We start from the raw sequence: 19666 nt of genomic DNA, 5'->3' as shown, positions 1-19666 counted from the left end.
CTACCCAAGTTTAATTACTATTGCTGTGTATATTTATTTGTGCTTTTTTTTTTTTTTGCTCAGAGATTGTGTTAACATTCTGCTAAAACTTGGGTATTTGCTCTAGTTGCTCTAGTGTTGGGACTGTTCACGCCTGTGTTGTGTGTTTCAGTGTAGCAATGCATGTGTCCATTGTTCAACATGAGTCCATGTGCCAAAAGAACAGATATGATCATGATTTCCCCACAATGCAGTGCAGGTGTTTAGGGGTGTATGAACTGTGGTGTGTTGAGGGCCATTTGTGGTGTTTGCTGTATTGATAAGCTTTTGAGCTCTATGAATGGACGCATGCACATAATGCCTGCACAATGCGCAAAAGCAACACACAGGTCGACATGCATGCGAATGGGGTTATCATCTCATTTTAAACATTACCACATGCTTCTTGTTATTAATCATCAGTGAAAACAGTAATTTGCGCAAAACTTACTCAGTAACCTTTATGTCAGGGCTCTTGCAAAAAGCACAAACATGCACAGTATGTACATAAAAATAAACAAGGCTAAAAAATAGTGTATTTAATTGTGTGTACATGGCATGGGTTTTGTGGACAACATAACATTTTACAGCTAGCATAACTTGTGTGATACATTGAATAGAATATGTCTGAGTTACGTTTATTTATACATGACTCTGTTGATGTTGTTAACCACTGAAATAGATGTGTTAATAACCATCCAACGGATACATTTGACAGAAGGAGCATTTGTATGAAACATTATGTTGAATGACTAGCTGTTTCACACATAATAGAAAAAAAATTGCCCATAGAATAGGCTTAGTTTGATCAATTATTCTTTTAGTAATCATTTGTTCAGTCTGAATACCATAAAACTTCTCTTTTGATTGTACTGACAGAATATTATCCGATCTCAGAACACTTTTGTTATTTTCCGTACAAGCTGTCTACAAGTGGCTTACAGATTTTTTTTTTGTCTCAGTCTAATGAAGCTATTCTTCTCTGCATTTTGTAAGGGTGAAAGGCCTGCATTAGATTTAAATTAGGATAAGTGGCACTTCTTTATCGCAGGCTCCTTTGAGGACTGATTAGAAAGCTGGCCTCCTATTGCCTATCTCTTCACGCTGGAAAGTATTGCTGTGTATGCCTGTTTATAGCTTACCTTTGAATTTCTACAAGTATTCATGGTTACACAGTAGACTTGCCTCTTATAACCGCAATTTTGCCTTTATTCCAGCATCAAATTAAATACTTCATTTTCAAAGTGCCCACCCCCCTAATTATGCAGTTTTGTGGTAATGAATTAAAATTGACTTTGAGAAGCAAATTGAGGGACGAGGAAAGCCGTAGATTAGTTTCTCCATAGTTACAGCACATCTCTGAGTGTTGAAATGATTCTGTTTAACTTGTCTGTGGCATCACCTAAGGGGAGGGACAAATAACGAGACTGAATACGGCAACACAGCAAGTCTACCACCTACTCGTTCATTTTTAAATTCCAGTATTTCTTTTTAACCATTTAACTAACATGCTCAGCTTGCTGAGGACATAGAAGTAAGAAAATGCATGCTTATTTCATATTAAGGACCCTCATAAATGTATTTTTAATGTTCTTTTCTAGTTTTTATCAACAGTATAATGCAAAGTACTTTACAAAATACCTTTGATTATTCAATCAGCCCTGTACTCGGTGGAGCTTACAATAAAATATTATCACTGTCCGTAAAAGCCCGTAAAAATTAAACAAGTAGAAGTAATGTATTAAAGTGGATCTTCACTGCATCTGAGCGACACAAATCAAAAATGCTATTTAATTCACTTTTAATATTCAATGCAACTTCCCACATTCATCCATGTCTCCATGCTTTAATTTGTTAAAATATCACTTTGAAAAACACCCCTAGCATTTCTGGCCATGGCCATCTTGAGTAAGGGAAAATGATTCATGTAGCATTTACTTCCTGGAATCCATCTGCCCTTAGCTCAGGAATGCATGCAGGAGGGCATGCTTTGCTGAGAAAACCCCTTCTCCCTTAAGACTGCCAGAATGTATGACATCAGTTGCCTAGCTAATAAGCCAGGAAGTAACTGAAGAAATGTAACAAAAAGTTTTTAAAACAAGTAAATATAACTATCTATCTATGAATGCTAGCAGCATGAGGATTAAAAATAATCATTTTTTATTGGAAGAGTTTAAAGTCAAAACGTAACCAAAGCCATCACTTCTACAAAGTAGACATGTGGACCACTGTGCCACTGCACAATTTAGCGTAAATTTGTCTGAAATAAAAAGCATCAATCAACTCAAACCCTTTATGTTAAAGCTTAACCACCTCAATACAGGGCACTTACACCTCCTTCCTGCCCAGGCCATTTTTCAGCTTACAGCGCTGTCACACTTTGACAATTGTGTGGCCATGTGACATTTTTATAATTTTCTTCACACAAATAGAGCTTTGTTTTGGTGCTATTTAATCACTTCTGGGCTTTTTACTTTTTATTTTTTCCTAAAAAAAAAAAAAAAAAGCCCTTAGTTTCCTAAGTAAGTGATTTTTCTCCTGCGCTGATGAGGTAGCACTGATGGGCACTAATGAGGTGGCACTGATTAGGTAGCACTGATGAGGAGGCACAAATATGCCACACTGATAGGCAGCACTGGTGGGCACAGATATGCAGGAAATTGATGGGTGGCATTGATGGGCAGCAGTGATAGCTAGCACTGACTGGTATCAATAATGACCACTGGTTGGCAGTGGTAGGCACTCATTGCTGGCACTGGTGGCACTTAATTGTAATCTGAGCACTGAAGATCAGTGCCCTGATTACATACCTAGATGTCCCCCTGTGAGGAGATGCTGCTGATCGGCTCTCCTCTCCTCACACACTGTCGGTGTGAGGTGAGGAGTGCCGATTACCATCTCCATGTTTACATGTGACCGGCTGTGATTGGACACAGCCAATCACACGGTTAATGAGCCGCGGTCGCAGCTCCTTACAGTGATCGGGATCGCGCCATGTCCTAGCAACGTGGTGTCACTGCCTGCAGGCAGGCAAGAGCGGTCGTTCTGGGAAGCCGTCCTATGACGTCCACCTAGAATGAGAGCCACACTGCCCAACCATCATTTGACAGTAGGCAGGCGGCAAGTGGTTAAAGTGGTTCCAAAGGTAGAAGTTTTTTTTTTTTTTTTAGGTGGTGTAGTAACCCCTCTCAGCCCCCTTAATACTTACCTGAGTCCCATCTCGATCCAGCGATGTTGCATGAGAGCCTTGGCTGTCTGGGACTCTCCCTCCTGATTGACTGAGACACCATTGGTTCCCACTGCTGTCAGTTAAAGTCACTGAGCCCATGAGGAGAGAGAGGGGGCAGGGCCGAGCTGTGGCTGTGTCTGAATGGACACACAGAGCCTCGGCTCGGGTGCCCCCATAGCAAGCTGCTTGCTGTACGGGTGCTCGGCAGGAAGGAGGGGTCAGGATCACCAGTGAGGGATCCGAGAAGAGAAGGATCTGGGCTGCTCTGTGCAAAACCACTGCACAGACCAGCTAAGTACTGTATATAACATACTTGTTTTTAAACAGAAAACAGGAGAATTTAATATTGCTTTAATTGAACAAGCTGAAATTAGAAGCTAATTGGTTACTATGCACAGCTGCACCAGATTCTGTGTGCACCAGGAAAGCTGTCTGCCTGCCATTTCTCCATAACGCTTCACAGCTGATTTTTCACAATTCCGCCTTGCTGTGTGCCATCTCTCAAGCACCACTCTGTTGTCTCTGGCAGAAACTGCTGTGAGGAGAGAAGCAGTGCCAGGAATTTCACAGAGCAGCTTGGCTAAAACAGTGCTCAACTGCCAGAGCACAACAGGAACACAAGGAGGGCTTTTAAAGCAGACAGCTATTCAAAAGTAAGGAACACCTCCATTGCCTGTAATGGGATAACGGCTTTGTCAGCTTCCTGGCGGGATAGCTCAGACAGGTTTGGACTAGTGTCTGAAGCCACCTAAGCTTAACCGTGTGATCTTCCAGTCACCTGCCCACAGTTGACCAGTAGATCATGATCGACTGGTTGCCAACCCCCAACCATAACATAAATAATGCAGCATGAGAAGTAACAGTGGTGTGGTTTTTAACTAGTTTTCTCAGCAACGTCAAAGAGGTACCTTTTTGATGTGTGACGTGGAAAGTCTCTTTCCCCACTTGCTGCACACAGGTGGAAATACTGCAGCTCAGTCAAATAGTGACTTTTGTCACCCTTGCTTCAGCTGCATTCCCTAGGACTAAATTGTGACATTACATTGAGTTGGGCTTTTACCATGGCCACCGTTGATGAAAAGGCAGCATGAAATATGTAGTACAGGCAGCAGCAGCTAGCAGAGGTCAAGGAAATGTAAAGTTACAGCTACCTAAAACTGGCCATACCCTAGTAGATTTCTGAAAGTACATTTTTATAAAGTGTCTTAATATAGTTGATAATGAAGATATTTGCCAGCACACCATGGAAGGACATAAATAGCGTCCAAACTGATAATTTATTGCATGATCACAACACAAGGAGAGTGCAACGTTTCGGAGTCATGCAGTCATGTGTCCTCACATGCCTGACAAAGGGGTCTTGCATGACTCCAAAACATTGTACTATCCTTGTGTTGCAATAAAATATCCGTTTGGATGCTATTTATGTCTTTCCATGGTGTGCAGGCAAATATCTTCATTGTGACTTGAACCAGTATCCAGCTGGTTGTTTCTGCAGCACCCAAATTTGAGAGCTCATCCAGGAATGTGTGTGATGGGAACATGAAGTATGAATAGTAATATAGTTGATGACTTGACAAGTATCATTTGAAAATACTTCAACATTTTGTTTTGCTTTTACCATTCAATTTTGGAATGAATGAGTTTTCCCAAGCGAAAACCACATGCACTCTAATGCCCTGTACACATGGTCGGACTTTCCGACAACAAAATCCATCGTATTTTTTCCGATTAATTTTGGCCCAAACTTGTCTAGCATACACCCGGTCACACAAAGTTGTCGAAAAATCCAATCGTTCTGAACACGGTGACGTAGAACACGTACAACGGAACTATAAACGGGCCAGTAGCCAATAGCTTTCATCTCGTAATTTATTCTGAGCATGCGTGGCACTTTGTCCGTCAGAATTGTCTACACATGATCGGAATTTAAACGATTTTGTTGTTGGAAAGTTTTAGATCCAGCTCTCAAACTTTGTGTGTCGGAAATTCTGACGGAAAAAGTCAGACGGAGCCCACACACGATCGTATTTTCCGACAACACGATCTGATCGCACATTTTCCACCTGAAAGTCCAACTGCGTTAGACGTTTCTTTCTAAGAAAAAAAAAATCCATTCGGCTTCTTCAAATTTTCTCAGTGTCCATTCAGTTGTATCCAACTCTTGGCGATTCTGTGGGCCAGCTTTCTGGGCACCATGATTTACATTTATTATTTTACAAGGTTTTATATAAAATATCACAGTCCAAATTACAAAGTCACAAAATTTTTGGACACATTATGTTACCTAATGTGTATTAAAAACCTAAACCTTTTAAAATTCTGTATTTATTTTTTAATTTTGGTGAGGGTTGAGAACCACTGTTCATGTTTATTTCTGTGTGTAGCCTTGCTGAGGAGATTTATTTTGTAATTGTACTGATGCCTAATGTACATGAGACTGGAAGGGACACCAAAACCAATTTTGACTTGTTGCTAGAACTGGAATAGAGGAGAAACTTTATAATGGGGGACACTTATTCAAGTGCCAACTGCCTGTCATTAGTCACTTGAAAGACATTTCCTCTCATTTCCAGTTGTGGCTACTTGACGGGATGAAGGAAATTACACCAATGGGACACAGAAGTAAAAAAATATGGAAACAGATTGGCCTAGTTTTATACCTGTTCTGTATAATGGAGGCAAGAGATTTACAATTTTGGATTTCTTCTTCACATGCAGTTGATACTTGGGATTATAACTTGACCAATTTGGGTATAATCCTAGTCAAATATTGTGTCTGCATAGCACTGATCACTTTTTTGCTTGTTAAAATCCTTTTTAAATAAGCCCATCTGGGCAATGTTTATCTATAATATGTTTGTTGATATTGTATGGTTTCCTAAGGTTTATCATTTAATTGAAAAATCGCATGTGAAATGTGGGGGGTCAGATGAAACAGAATTCTCTTTTATGCCATCCTTGCTCTGTATACCTATGCTGTCATGTCCTATAGACTTCCAGCACAGTGATATAGAATGTGGCATACTCTTATCTCTAGAAACACTGGCAGAGCTTTCTCTTGCCCTTTGATGCTGAACATATAAATGGTGAAGCGTGCACACAAAAGCAGCCAGTGGCCCAGCCACCCCGCACATTGAATTTCTTTTATTTCAAGACCTCTTACGTGTGTTTGTACACCGCAACAAGGAATTAATATTTGAAAGGTTGCCCTTTGCATACAAATTGCAGCTCTGCGTGCATCCAGCATTCTAACTGGTTCACCTTTCCAAGCCAGAGGGCGAGGGTTTAAATCCTAAGACCACCAGTCACATCAGGGTTTGAAATCAATGCATGAATCTGGCAAAGAACTTTAAAAGAATATGTCAGCTGCTGGCACATGAATGCACCTTTCTGAAAGGCATAAAAAAAACAACAAAATGAACAATACAAAAAAGCATTGTTCCATTAAACTATTTTCTACAGAAAAAAAAAAAGATTAAAAGGCATTCAGACATCATGAATAGTGCAGAGTGTTTCAGTGTAATTATTATTAATTTAAGGTTCCATTATTTGTAACCAATTACCAGACCCTGCATTTAAATATTTAGTAGGAGTTTAATTGAAGCTGAGTGTAGAGGGGCATGAAATATAACACCGGCACAAAGAATGTGTTCTGTAGACGTTTGGGGAAACTTTTATCCACCAAGGATTAAGACATCTGCATTGTGCCAAACAGGAAGTTGGTTTTCAAGTTCTTTTTCAGGTATCTAAAATGAAAGCACAGAAAATGAACACGGACGAGATGTGCACAGATGTATTGTTGGAAAGCACAAATGTAATAAATTAAACATTACAACGGAACTTAAAGACGAGCAGAAACTGGCACATGTGCACATCTGTCTGAACCACACTGTCTTAATCTCTGAATATATTAGCTGGAAGTGAAGCCTCTTAGAGCTTTCCTGTGTTTTACACTGGCCTTTTGTTATTGCATGGAGGGGATCATTTCCAGGTGAACTTTATTAAATAAGGCAGACTATGTATTGTTGGTGCTATGCTTCAGAACTTTGTCCCAATTATTTCTTAAACATTTAAGAACTCTGGTCTAAGGAGACACAAGCTGCTATTTGAAAAAGAGGAGGTACTGAAATCATGACATACAACCTTTGTCATTTGAATAGCATTGCTGGCAATCAGAGAGTAGTCATAAGGCCGTGCATTTTTTTTTCAAGAAAAATATTACGTCTTTGTCCACCCCTTTTATTCTGTCTTGTTGACTGACAGCACAGCTTTCAATGAGCAGAAAAGGTCCAAGCAAAAAAGGGAAAGGTCCTATTACAGCATAGGAGCTGAGTCTTTTTCCCAGTTTAGACTTCGATTTTAAGACCTGTGTGGCCATGCCTCCTATACATTTTTTTAATTCTTTCATGTTGTTGGGGAGGGTGGCATAGGAACCTCACAAAATCACATTTTTCTACCACCCTTAAAGATTAAGACTAAAGAAAATGGTGTTTGGTAAAATTCTTTAACACCTTATTAATTCAAGAATGTGGTTCTGACAATAAGTAGAGTTGTTTGAGATGGTACAAGAGAAAATTAAATAAATATATTTTTGTTCTTTACTTGATGTGTTGCTTTTTTGTGGATAAAGGGATACAGTTGGCATGATCTGGTTGGAACTATTTTTTTTTCCGTAAAATGGTCTAATGATGTTTAAGATGTTTAGTTCACAATATTAAATTACGGTAAACTGTATTTGTGACTCACAAAACATAAGAACTGCAGGATGCATTCTACACTGAGGTAGCTTTAGTTGTATACTAATTTCATACTTACATGGAGATGGACTTTTAGCTGGCATTTAAGATGCAGTATTAGATTTCTTAAAATAGTTATTGGCATTAAACAATGGATGGTGGGATGTTTGCCCAACCTTTCTTGCACTGATGGGGTGCTGGGACCTGGTGTGATCTTCTTCAATATCCCTAGTAAACATGCTATTCCCTTTTCTTCATAGAAAAGGAGCAGCTTTTGCCATTCACACATGAACTTGCTCGAAATTATCTGGTGGAGTTTCCCTTCACTTTCCCATAGACACAAGAAGAAGTGTGAGGAAATCTCTCCAAAGAGAGCAACAACATCGTTTAGACATTTGTCACTGCAAAAAGTATTCCCATTGAAAGATTCCCCTCATAACCTGCACTTTAATGTTTACAGCAGAAAGCCGGACAGCAATAACCAAGACTGGGTCACTAATCCTTCCCTATGCCATCTAAAAATAAAAAAAGTGATGCTTAAATTGCTTAAAGCTATTGAATCAGGCATAGGCTCATTTTTCTCTGCTGTACATATTCCCACAGGCAGCCATTGGTTACCACTCAGGCCATACCTGGCATAAAATCTTGCATGTAATTGAAATTTAGTCTTCTACCTCTACCACCTTCAATTTGTTAAGAAAAAAGCAGACGAGGCCAAATCCTACCTCTATCTGACTGAACATACACCCAATCACAGCCTTATGGACAAGTATGTGCCCTTTTCTATAGGGGCTCATTAAATTATTATTAAACCCAAAACCAAAAATGTAATTTATTGCAGCTTACCAATCCTTAAATGTGGTGGCTGAATTTGTTTTCTTTTGCTTTTTTTTCCCCCCTCTGTTTTCACCCATTGAACTGGCCAGTAAGACTGGCCATGCACGGTTCAAATCTCGGTTGGTTCAGCATGAACCAGCCAAGACTTGAATCACTAATGTGTGGGCTGAATGTACCAACTTGATTGATCAACTTGGGTACAATCAGCCTACTGGATTCTCTTGTGATTATTGCTATTGACTGCTAGTCTCTAGTGATAATCACTGTTTTCGCCTGGCAGGGATGGTTTCCCCCACCCACCGGGTGAAGACACAGTGGCCTAGCAATAGGGATTCCCGCATAAGCACTGTCTGTATTTATGGGGGAATCTAGCAAATTTCTTTCCTGCAACCCATGGTTACAGAAAAGAAATTCACTCTATGTATGGCCTGCCTAACACACCTTCTTTTATTAGTGAGACACCACTCTGGATGAAGTACAGGGAGGCACAGCAGACAACGGCAGTGTCCATCTGGGGGGGGGGGGGGGGGAGGAATGTTAAATCTGTTAGCAGATTTCAATGCACTAACAAACTAAAGCTAAACTCCAGCTCACACTTTATAATCAATTACAGCAAACAGTTTTTTTTTCCCCCTTTTGTAATAAGTTTTACAATAATAAAAAAAAAAAGCTCACCATTTGACTTACCCTTACAAGTTTTAAATGGTTTGTCTCATCCATGTAAACTAACACCATCTTCTAGAGAGTTTGTGCTTTTGAAAAAAAAACAGACTTGCTAGCTGGCTTACCAGATGAAAATAGGAGAAAGAAAACCTAGAAAAAAAAGAAAACAAATGCAGACATTACATCTAAGAATTGGTAGGCTGCCATATAATGTTTTTGTGTTCATTACTGCTTTAACTGCTAAGATGAATACACTTAAGAAACAGACTTTTTCATTTTTTTCATCTTACTAAACATAGGAAAAGAAATGTGAATAAAACACAAAGCTGTGAGGTGCCCCTCCCTCGTGAAAATTTGCAAACCTAGGCATTGGGAAATTTAACCACATTCTGAATACAAGATTTCACTGCAAGCTCCTTTATATACCAATGAACTAAAAACATTAGGTATTTTCTATATGAAGACTAAAGCACATGTATTAAAGCAAACCATATAGGCAATGCCTGGTTACTAGTACAACTGCACTAATAATTAGACACAATGAAAATGTTGCTTTTTTTTTTCTCTTCTGTCTAGAACTTTCAATCTGTCTAACTATTTGAAATTACAGCATGGTAAGGAGCATGGGGGTAGTGCTAGAAAATCTCAATTAGAAAGTATAATTTAATAGAACGTGTATTGAACCAAATTCATCGATTCATGCAGATGATATAGCACTTTCATTGATTCAAAGCAAACGATTTAGTGCCGAGAGCTCGGAGCTAAAACGATGCTGCAAAACTCAGTTTAATGCTGTCCTTGAGAATTCCTTCACAAAGAAATTCTTTGTAATGTTCAGGGACTAGGTAGAATGCAGTATATGTCAGTCTGATCCCTGAGGATTGTATTTTGTACTCTTAGAGCTGTTATGAGCCTACATTATATCCAAGGAGTAATTTTCCTTAGGGGTGCCCGACTCGCTTTGTGTCAATATTACAACATTTTAAGTCACGTACAGTATATGCTTCTGGGAACAGAGCAGGAGCCAGCCAGACTCATAATGGTCTGCATTCATTAATAAAGGCAGAAGCTTCTGTCCCTCCATTGCCCACAACAGGGATACCTCTCTGGTCAGATGGGACTCGTACACTCACATTTATAGAGCGCTTTATTCTGAGTGTGCAGGAGATGAAATGCAGGACTTGCAGGCATTTCCGAAATCAGCTATAAGTCTCAGCATAGAGATGACCTTAATAGGTCAAAGTAGAATGCAGGTCAGAAGACTTATTATCCGGGCTATTGAAAACCAATTGCTTTTGTAAGAAACAAGAAAAAAAGAAGCGAAAAGTGCTTAAAGGCAAAGAATATTTCTTACTTCTAAGAAATACAGCATGAATGGGAAGAAGCAAGAAATAATGCAATGCACAGAGCAAATGAATATATTTAAACACAAACGTGGAAGCATAAAGGATATGTTTTTCTGACCTTTACAATGCTGATCCTCGAAGGGTGACACTCCTATCAAAGTTTTATGATTTGTCCACTAAACATAATGTACACTAATGAATAAAGTTGTAGTTCACTGAGCAAAATTTTTTTGTCTGCTCCAAAATTTCTGCTGAAGCTGGAAATCCCTGTTCAATGCTTTAGTTTTCCACTGGACGAAGCAAGTGTTCCTATTCTGGAACACTAACATTGAACCTCTATAACACTCCAATGTAAAGGTATCCTTAGGGCAGGGAAGAGTTTTGTTTTTACTGGGTAATGGAATTGTCAGTTGCTAAAGAAGTGACACTGAGGTTGATTTACTAAGGCAGGCCATACATGGTGCAAATTTCTTTCCTGCAACTACGGGAATCTGTGCTGCCAAGCAATTGTCTGATCTCAGCAGGGGGCTGGCGAGGGAAGCTTTTCCCATGGGAGAAGACAGTGATAATCGTAAGAGAATCCAGCAGGCAGGTTGTACCCTAGTGGATGATCACTCAACTTGGTACATTCAGGCTTCCCATTAATGGTTCAAATCTCAGCCAGTTCCTGTTTAGCTGGCCGAGATTCAAACCATGTATGGCCAAGCTAAATCTTCTGGTGCAGCTGCCTATGGTAGCCAATCAGCTTCTAACTTCAGCTTGTTCAGTTAAGCTGTGGCAGAAAAACCTGGAAGCTGGTTGCTTTCTGTGCAGAGCTGCACCAAATTTTGCACTCTCCATTTTTAGTAAATTAGGTCCTCTGTCTAGCTGTCAGTGGCTTCTGATAGTCCTAATCTGTGCAGTGTTCGTTATTACAGAATAGAGCGGAGTGCCTCCTACTAAGTGGTGTGTTGGATGGAGAACTACTGTAGGTAGGTCAGCAGTTTCATGTCGTCTTTTAGGGGTCTGCAGTGATTGGACATAGACAGTGTGGGCCAGAAGGCTGTGTGGGCTGACTATGTAGTAAAGTAGAGCGAATGGGCAGACAAGGTTAGACCAGTATGAAAGATAATTACACAGCAGAACTTAATGAAGAAGGTGGTATGGAGCAGCTGTGGTGATACCTGATACACAGGAAAGCTAAATGTCACCACTTGGACCATGACTGAGTTAGCCACTGAAAAATCCATTAGTATGGTGTCCCTGTTGGTGTACACAATCAGGTTTATTTCATTCTGTGATTTTCGTAATATGAAGTAATAAAAATGTCGGAGGGGGTAGTATGAACCTTCCTTGTGGAACTGAGAAGTTGGTCTTAGAGTAGGGAGTTTCATGGCGCTACAAGATGCATCTAGTGATTCAAGAACCCAGCTTGACCCTTATAGAAGTAGCTGTACTGCTTTTTGTATGTTTATAATGTGATACCTATTTAAATCTGGAATTCCAGATGATGAATCCTTTAAGTGCATATATGAAGAAGTACAATTTATCATTGATGTGATACGAATTGTAGTTCAACAGCTGTGGAGCCACAGGTTGTCTTTCCTTTATACACATAATGTTTATTGCAGATAGATTCCTCTGCACAAGAAGCACGTAGTGTACCATAATTAGTTAATCAGTAATGATAAATTACTTCTGTTTATGTTCTTGAACTATGGAAAAAAGTAACATGCTGCTCCAGCACTGTCACCATCTGTTAAAGGCTTGTGTATTGCACATCTCATGTTTTGTTCGCTCTTGTTTGGGATTCAAAAATCGACATACAGTAATACAGCGAACGTCTGTTCGTTGTTGATGCCGTTTTTATTTTACCTAATACAAGGAAATAAAGTTTTGTAGTCAGAAACTCAAAGTATTCATAACATGGTAAACGTTTATAGGCTATGCTTCTGATGCACTTTTTTTTTTTTTTTTTATAGCTTTTCTTCTTTTTTGTGACCAAACCCCACTAGCTCACAATGTAGTGACAGGGCGCTTTTGAAATCTTCTATACGAGCTTCTGGTGGACCTTGGCTGCTGTTGGCTAACTGAAACATGTATGACTTAACACAAAGAGACTATAACATGAATGTAGTTATAATTTTAGATTGTGTTTTGTGGATCCTTTTGATTGTATGCTTGGCCTTCGTTATAGGGAAGTTGAAGCAGAAATACGTAATTCTGCTAGTTTAGCTATTTCAGACCCTCTCCCCAGGCTCTTTAAATCAAAAAACTCATAATGTTTAAATTAAAGTGTTATTAAACCCACAACAGTAAAATCAGTCTGTAAAGCATGCTTGCTATACTTACTGTGGATCCTAAGGGGTTAATCCTCTGCAATTTGTGAAAAGGCTGTTTGATCCTGGCTTCTCTGATCTTCACCTTCTTCCATTGTCTCCAAATCCTCTCCGAATATACTAAATGGAAGGAGTCAGGCTGCACATGCTCAGTTTGGTGTGTATAGCTAGAGAGTTTTTTTTTGGTCTTGGGAGGGTGCATGTAATCAGCACAGAGCCAAGCAGCACTGTCCAGACAGAGGGTCAGGAGTTATGAAGTTTTATAAGACAGTGAGAGAAGAATGAATGAGTGAAGACATAATTACGTCTCTGCTTGTTCACAGAGAACTACAGCAGGCAGGTTACAAGACCAGTGGCTGTGGGGAAAGAGGGCACAGCAGCCACCGGTCCAACAATCCAGATATGTGATTTTCTCATTTGCAACACTGGTAATCACTTAAACAATAACACTGTTCCACAAGAAAGCGCCTTTTGCAGATATTGAAACATTTCTGCCCGGAGTCAGGCAGAAGGTCATTACCATGCAAACTCTAGTTGATCACAACACCAACAAGTAGCACAAAATAATGCGTATCAGTCCATTAGGTTAATATAGGCAAAAATTCCTCTGAATAACAGTGTGCTAAAGCAAATAAAAAAATTAAGTAGCTGAATCAATTTGATCAGCCTCTTGTTGCCCTTTGTACAGTAAAAGAAAGGGAAGAGAATGACTGGAAGCCAATCGGCTCTGCTGCAACATCATCATAATGTCTTGCCACTCCTTCATTGTCTATGTAACTGGGTAGATGCCGACAAGTGGTACCACCTTCTTCCTTAAAGTGATTGTAAAGGCAGTGGACAAACTATAGACGGCTATACAAATGGGCACTAGGTGTAGAATTCATTGTGTACTCCTTTACAGCTATATTTGATATTTTCTTTTTAACATGATTTTTTTCTTTTTTTACCATGGCTTTTTTCAGTCATCAATGAAAAGTTGGTGAAAACTATACTGTAGTATGTGACTTATATTTCAAAAACACGGATTGAACTAAAGCCATTACATGAAAAGGATTCTAAATAATGTAAAGAGGTCAATTATGTATTATTTTAAACCCAGAAGTATACATACTGGGTGTTTAAAGGCCAGTACCACTTAGGCCTCACTCTAGTATAATTTCAGTAAATAGCACATATGGGTCTAGGAACTTTAATGATCCTACCTTTTGACAGATTTATATTTTTTAGTGAACTGAAATAAGAGATGGTTTTAGACATTGGCATATATTCCCAGAAGCCGCAAGCTGCACAGGATTAGTATATGCAATGAAAGCCAGTGTTTGCTGAAATACAACCACATATATGAGAATACATTAGGATAAAGAACTTGAAATATTTCCCACTATAACGTCATATGCAATTTCTTCCACCATCCTGACACATACTGCTAGTGGAACCCTCAAATCTGTGTGTTTTCTTGAAGAACATTGCATGGTAATATCTGTGGATTCAAATGCATAGGTATCTAAAGATTTTACTATTCTTGGCACGTGAACAATAACAGAGGGAGTATTTCTAGACTGAGATTGCTTCATGCTATATAGCCACAGTGAAAAAAAAAAAACTTAATTCTCATTACTTAAAATCTATAGAAAATGAAATGTCAGCAAAACCGTGCCCATGGCCTCCCCCAATCTGGTAAAATCCCTCTTTCATTAACCCTTTATTTCTATTTTCTACTGAATATTCTGTTCTCATTGATCAGTCACTGTGGCATCACACTTCCCGGCAGTATAAGTACACTGTTAAATATTTATCATGGTCTTGATTTAGTATCCTCTATAAAATGCTCAGTTATTTGTGCTTGAAGGCAATATATATTTTTTTTTTTTTTTATTATTTCTTCAAGATATATACATCTATTTTAGATTGATCTATACTGAAATGAAACCACCTTCCTCATTTTTTTGACCGTTCTGTCACCTTACAATCATATATGGTAAAGCAAAAGCCCTGCAATAAATTTATAGGTAGAAAAGACTGCTCCGGACTTTTAAAGTGGCCCTACCAGTGACTTTGCCTCGTCTTTGGGAAAATCACAGAGGCTGCCATCACTGTCTTCTGAAAATGCCAGTTGGCTGGCTTCCACTAGCTTTACAAATATGCTGATAGTGATGCAAGAGTTGATTCACAAGACCTTATCTGCTTGCTTTTTCTGGGTTAGTGATTCAATATTGTTTACGGCATAAGACCAGCCGGACAGTCAGATACCTAATATTTTTCAGAAGGACAGTTTAGCACTGGCAGCCCACAACCTTCATTCTTTATGGTCTGATCATATTCTTTAGCTGAGATGTATCCTATGCCCAGGCCCTGGCCAAGTGACAAGCCATCATGGGGGTGAGGAGCAGAAGAGAGGTAAGTTTTACAGGGGGGGTTCCTTTCTACTATGTTTTATTATAAGTGGCCAGCAGGGTAAGCATGGGGAGGTCCAGTTTGAAAGAGAACTCCTGAGTCGGGGGAATAGTCCTGCATAAACCTGTATAATAGCAGGCAATGCTGATTGATGAGGATTAATTGTTGGATGGATCTGCACTGGATTTAATGGATGTTATGTTATCCATAAAAACAGCTGGTTGTCAAAGACGGGTTTAATTTCCTGCTACAGCCTGAAAGCTGTATAGAGCATTATTTTTCTTCCAAACAGGTCATGTGAAAATAAAATTCAGACATGGATAAACAGCTCATATATATTACTGAGATGTGTGTTTTGTCTGGCGTTCTTTATTGTTAATATAATAAACATGTGTTAATGTTTTAAAAAAATATTCCTGTTATAAGGGCACAACCATGATTGCTGCTTACAAATACAACACATAGCTTCTGTTCCACCTGTTGCAGTTAAAGTTTATGAACAACTATAGTGATTCACTGAGCATAAACCTTTCGGCCTATACTTTGTTGTGGAAATGTACATTCTCCATATGGCTGATCTTGCATTTGATGTGTCACAGTAGCCATTCAGCAAGAATGCTTATTGCACACAATTATACTGGGGCCAATAGCAGGCAAAACTACAAGAACGGGAAGGAGGAAATAACATTTCAAAAACTGGTGACTGGTGCAGATAGATCCACTCTGCAAACTAGTAAAGGGGTCGGAAGCCTTACTGGGAGAACCGGCACTCCAACAGAGCATGCATTCCTCTCCAAATCTTACTTGTGGTTAGTGAATGAGTGGACCAACAGGCAATCACATATTACACAAAAAAAGTCTAGCCTTATTGGGCCCAATGTGTCATTGTGATGTAATTGCTCTTATCTGAAATATCACAAGTCTTTTATACATGTATTTAGGCCTAGGTCACGTTAGTTCAATGAGTTTTGCAAGCTATTCAGCTATGCAGTGCAGGTGCTGTGTGTTTTTATTTTAATTTATTTTTATGTAAGTGCAGTGCAATTGTGGTGCAATTTCTACTACTACTCAACAAAATCACAACAAAAATGCATGTATGTGCATTTATGATGCATTTCCATTGACGTTTATGGCGTACACAATCACATAGCATCACACCAGAGTAGCACAGGACCCGTCTTCAAAGTTGCATTGCAGCTGAACTGCATTGATGTGAACAGCCACCATTGAAAATAATGTTATCTCCATTTGTCATGCAATTCTGTTGGTCTCGAGCTGTATGTTAGAAATCGTACCAGTGTGAACCAGTCCATATTGTATAGTCCAAATAAGGGCACTGGCATCATGATAATGTTTGCACATCCATAAGGGATCTCACTTTTTATTATTATTATTTATTTTTTTTTAGCAATTTGCATGCGATTTTGCTTGTCGCCTAGGGCCAGCCCATTTACTTGAATGAGCTTCCCTACACGAGTTTGTGGCCGAAAAGAAGCTCCTGCTCCTTTTTGGGCAACAAGCGTCATGCCAATCACAGCGATTCTGCCCACTATTTAAAATTGCAAAGTGTGAATGAAGCCGAAGGATGGGCAACATTATCACATACTTGAATGATGATCACTGTTTTAATTGCTTACCTTCAACTAAGGGTGGTTGTGGAGCCCACACTACAGAAGGGCAGAGAATCCTGATCTGACACATTTAGCTATAAAACAAAATTTCAAGTTATGCTTTCCAGAACCTCACATTGTTACAGGTTTGCTCATTCCTAACGCTGAAAAGATGATTCAATAAGCCTATAAACCTAATATGTTTATTTAATGTGCCGTTAAATGTGCCTTACTGAATATCTTTTATATCTTATTTCTCTTTTAGAACCATACGATGACCCAGCATAGCAGCTAATGCAAAAAAAATATCCATTCGAAGATCTTCTGGAAGCACAGAAAAGGGAACATGTTTTAATCTTTGCACGAAACTTTGATTGTTCATGTATATTAATCGAAAAAAAAAAAAAAAAAAGCATTGTATTTTACCATAAAACTTGTATTATTGGAGCTGTTGGGTGTTCATGTGTTTGGACTTTTCAGCACCAGATAAACTTATTGTATATACAGTGTTGCACATGTATTATGTTGTTCAATACGAAAACAGTCTTATAAAGACAGCTGACTTGGGCCCTATTCAAAGAAAATACATCGAAAATCTGCAAGGAAAGAGACTGACGTCAATGTACTCTTTTGCAGACAGAGCAAGAAAAATGGTTGCTGTATTCCAACATCCTATCCAGCAGATCTTGGTCTTTAATCCTCATTTTAATATATAACAGCTGAATTGATTTTTTCTTTTTATATATACTGCAGCAGAAGATTCTTGCACAGAAAATCTTTTCTCATCAAGAGGAAAAAAAAAAAATCTTGAATAAGGCCTATATATAAATATATACATACATGCATATATATATTTGTAAGCCTTGCGGTATGGCAGATAGCATTACCATATATGCAATAGTCATTATGTAGATTGTCAAAGAATTTTTTCTCCAGAAGACCATTTTGATGCTTTGTGTCTTGAAACTTTTTTCTTCTCTTTCTTAACAATGGTTTCACCCTGCCAAAAATTCTTGAATCCGTTAAACTAACTTGTATGTTACCGTTCTCAATGTTTACTCTGCAGTCTGAACCTGGAGATTACTGGAATTGTTTACCAAGAGAAAATAAATTCAATTTATCATTAAGTGCAAGTGTTTCGCTTTTGTTGCTTTCAGCTAAACATACTTGTAGATAGTTGACATTGGCTGTGCCAAGAATCTGACCATGAAAAGCCCCTTCATGTGTACACTGTTTAACACATATATTTTAATACTGATTTAATAAAAAAAGTAAATCCCAAGCCAAAATATACTACACTCTGTTGTAGGATGTGGTTTCTTTGGTGCTAATGGGCTGGAAGCTGGTAGAGGTTTTGCTGCCACTGCATAATCTTGGCACTGCCAGCACAAAAAATGGCACCATTCTAGCCATTGCAAATTATATTATCATTCCATTGTCAAAAAAATGGTGCTGTTCTAATCAACGTGGAAAGACCTTGATAACACCTGATATCCCAGCATAGACATTAATTCATACATGACACTGGAATTTGGGTTCCATTTTCTAAGCTCCTCTATCCCAAAAGATAGTATCAGAGATAGAGATTGGAGAGGTATTTGGAGGGGGTGTTTGGAAAGTGATTTTGGAGAGTATGTGAATTCGTGTAGGTGGAGCAGAAGGGTCTGAACTGTGATTTATTATAAAATGAGGTACACCGGTGGAAGGAAAGCACAATTGATAAGTAGTACAGAGCAGACGACGAACAAGGCTGTTAGTGAAAGGAATATGCATAGAAAAGCAGAAATAGGCTATAGAGTTAGTGTTTGGCCGTGTACACACGGGCGGACTGTATGGCCTACTTAGTCCGTCGAAACACATTTCAGCGGACAGTCCGATGGACTATGAATGGCGCATGCTCAGAAAGGATTTACACGGCGGAAGGGTGCATTGCTGTGTATTGGACTTCCTATTTCTAGTCCCGTCGTACGTGCTGTACACATCATCGCGCAAGCTTTCGTCGGACTGTTTGGCTATCCGTGTGTGGTCAAGTCCGTTCATTCGAAAGTATGACGGACTGTCCGTCGGATTGTATGACGGACTAAGTAGGCCATACAGTCCGCCCGTGTGTACGCGGCCTTAGTAACAGGAGATAAGGAATAAAGGCTGGTAAACGGCTGGCTCAACAGAAACCAGGTAACATTCAGCCAGTATGTACAGCAGCCTGTCAGAAGTCAGCCTAACATCCGGCTTCTGTTGAAAGGGCTCTTTGGGCGTGGGGACCAATGTGTGTGTGGTGCACTGCGTAAATTGACAGCAATATATAAGTACCTTAAATAAAAATATATAATCGAGCATCTTGATGAGACACAATGTGCAGGGATAGGGACAATTGTGGACACTCTCAGGTTGAACTGGATGGACTGGTGTCTTCAACCTTACCAACTATGTAACCCTGTCCTCCAGTACCCCCAACAGGCCATTTTTTGGGAATTTCTCTTAGATAAAATAACTGTCCAAAATACCAAGCCAT

The 19666-nt window shown here is 39.2% G+C and overlaps 1 protein-coding gene across 6 annotated transcripts in view; it reads left to right on the top strand.

The window, feature by feature from the left end:
* ZNF521 (zinc finger protein 521) overlaps positions 1-18281 on the top strand; it is a 420518-nt gene extending 402237 nt beyond the window's left edge. For all 6 annotated transcript variants that reach the window (XM_077492591.1, XM_077492590.1, XM_077492589.1 and 3 more), the window contains one exon: positions 17420-18281. In XM_077492591.1, coding sequence (XP_077348717.1) covers positions 17420-17449 — 30 coding nt within the window. In that variant the 3' untranslated portion in view covers positions 17450-18281. The remainder of the gene's footprint in view (positions 1-17419) is intronic.
* Positions 18282-19666: the final 1385 nt, after the last annotated feature.

The sequence above is a fragment of the Lithobates pipiens genome, unplaced genomic scaffold, assembly GCF_037356315.1.
Source record: "Lithobates pipiens isolate NorthernLeopardFrog02 unplaced genomic scaffold, aLitPip1_a1.2 Scaffold_19, whole genome shotgun sequence".
NCBI lineage: Eukaryota > Metazoa > Chordata > Amphibia > Anura > Ranidae > Lithobates > Lithobates pipiens.
This window is presented reverse-complemented; position numbering and strand designations above follow the sequence as displayed.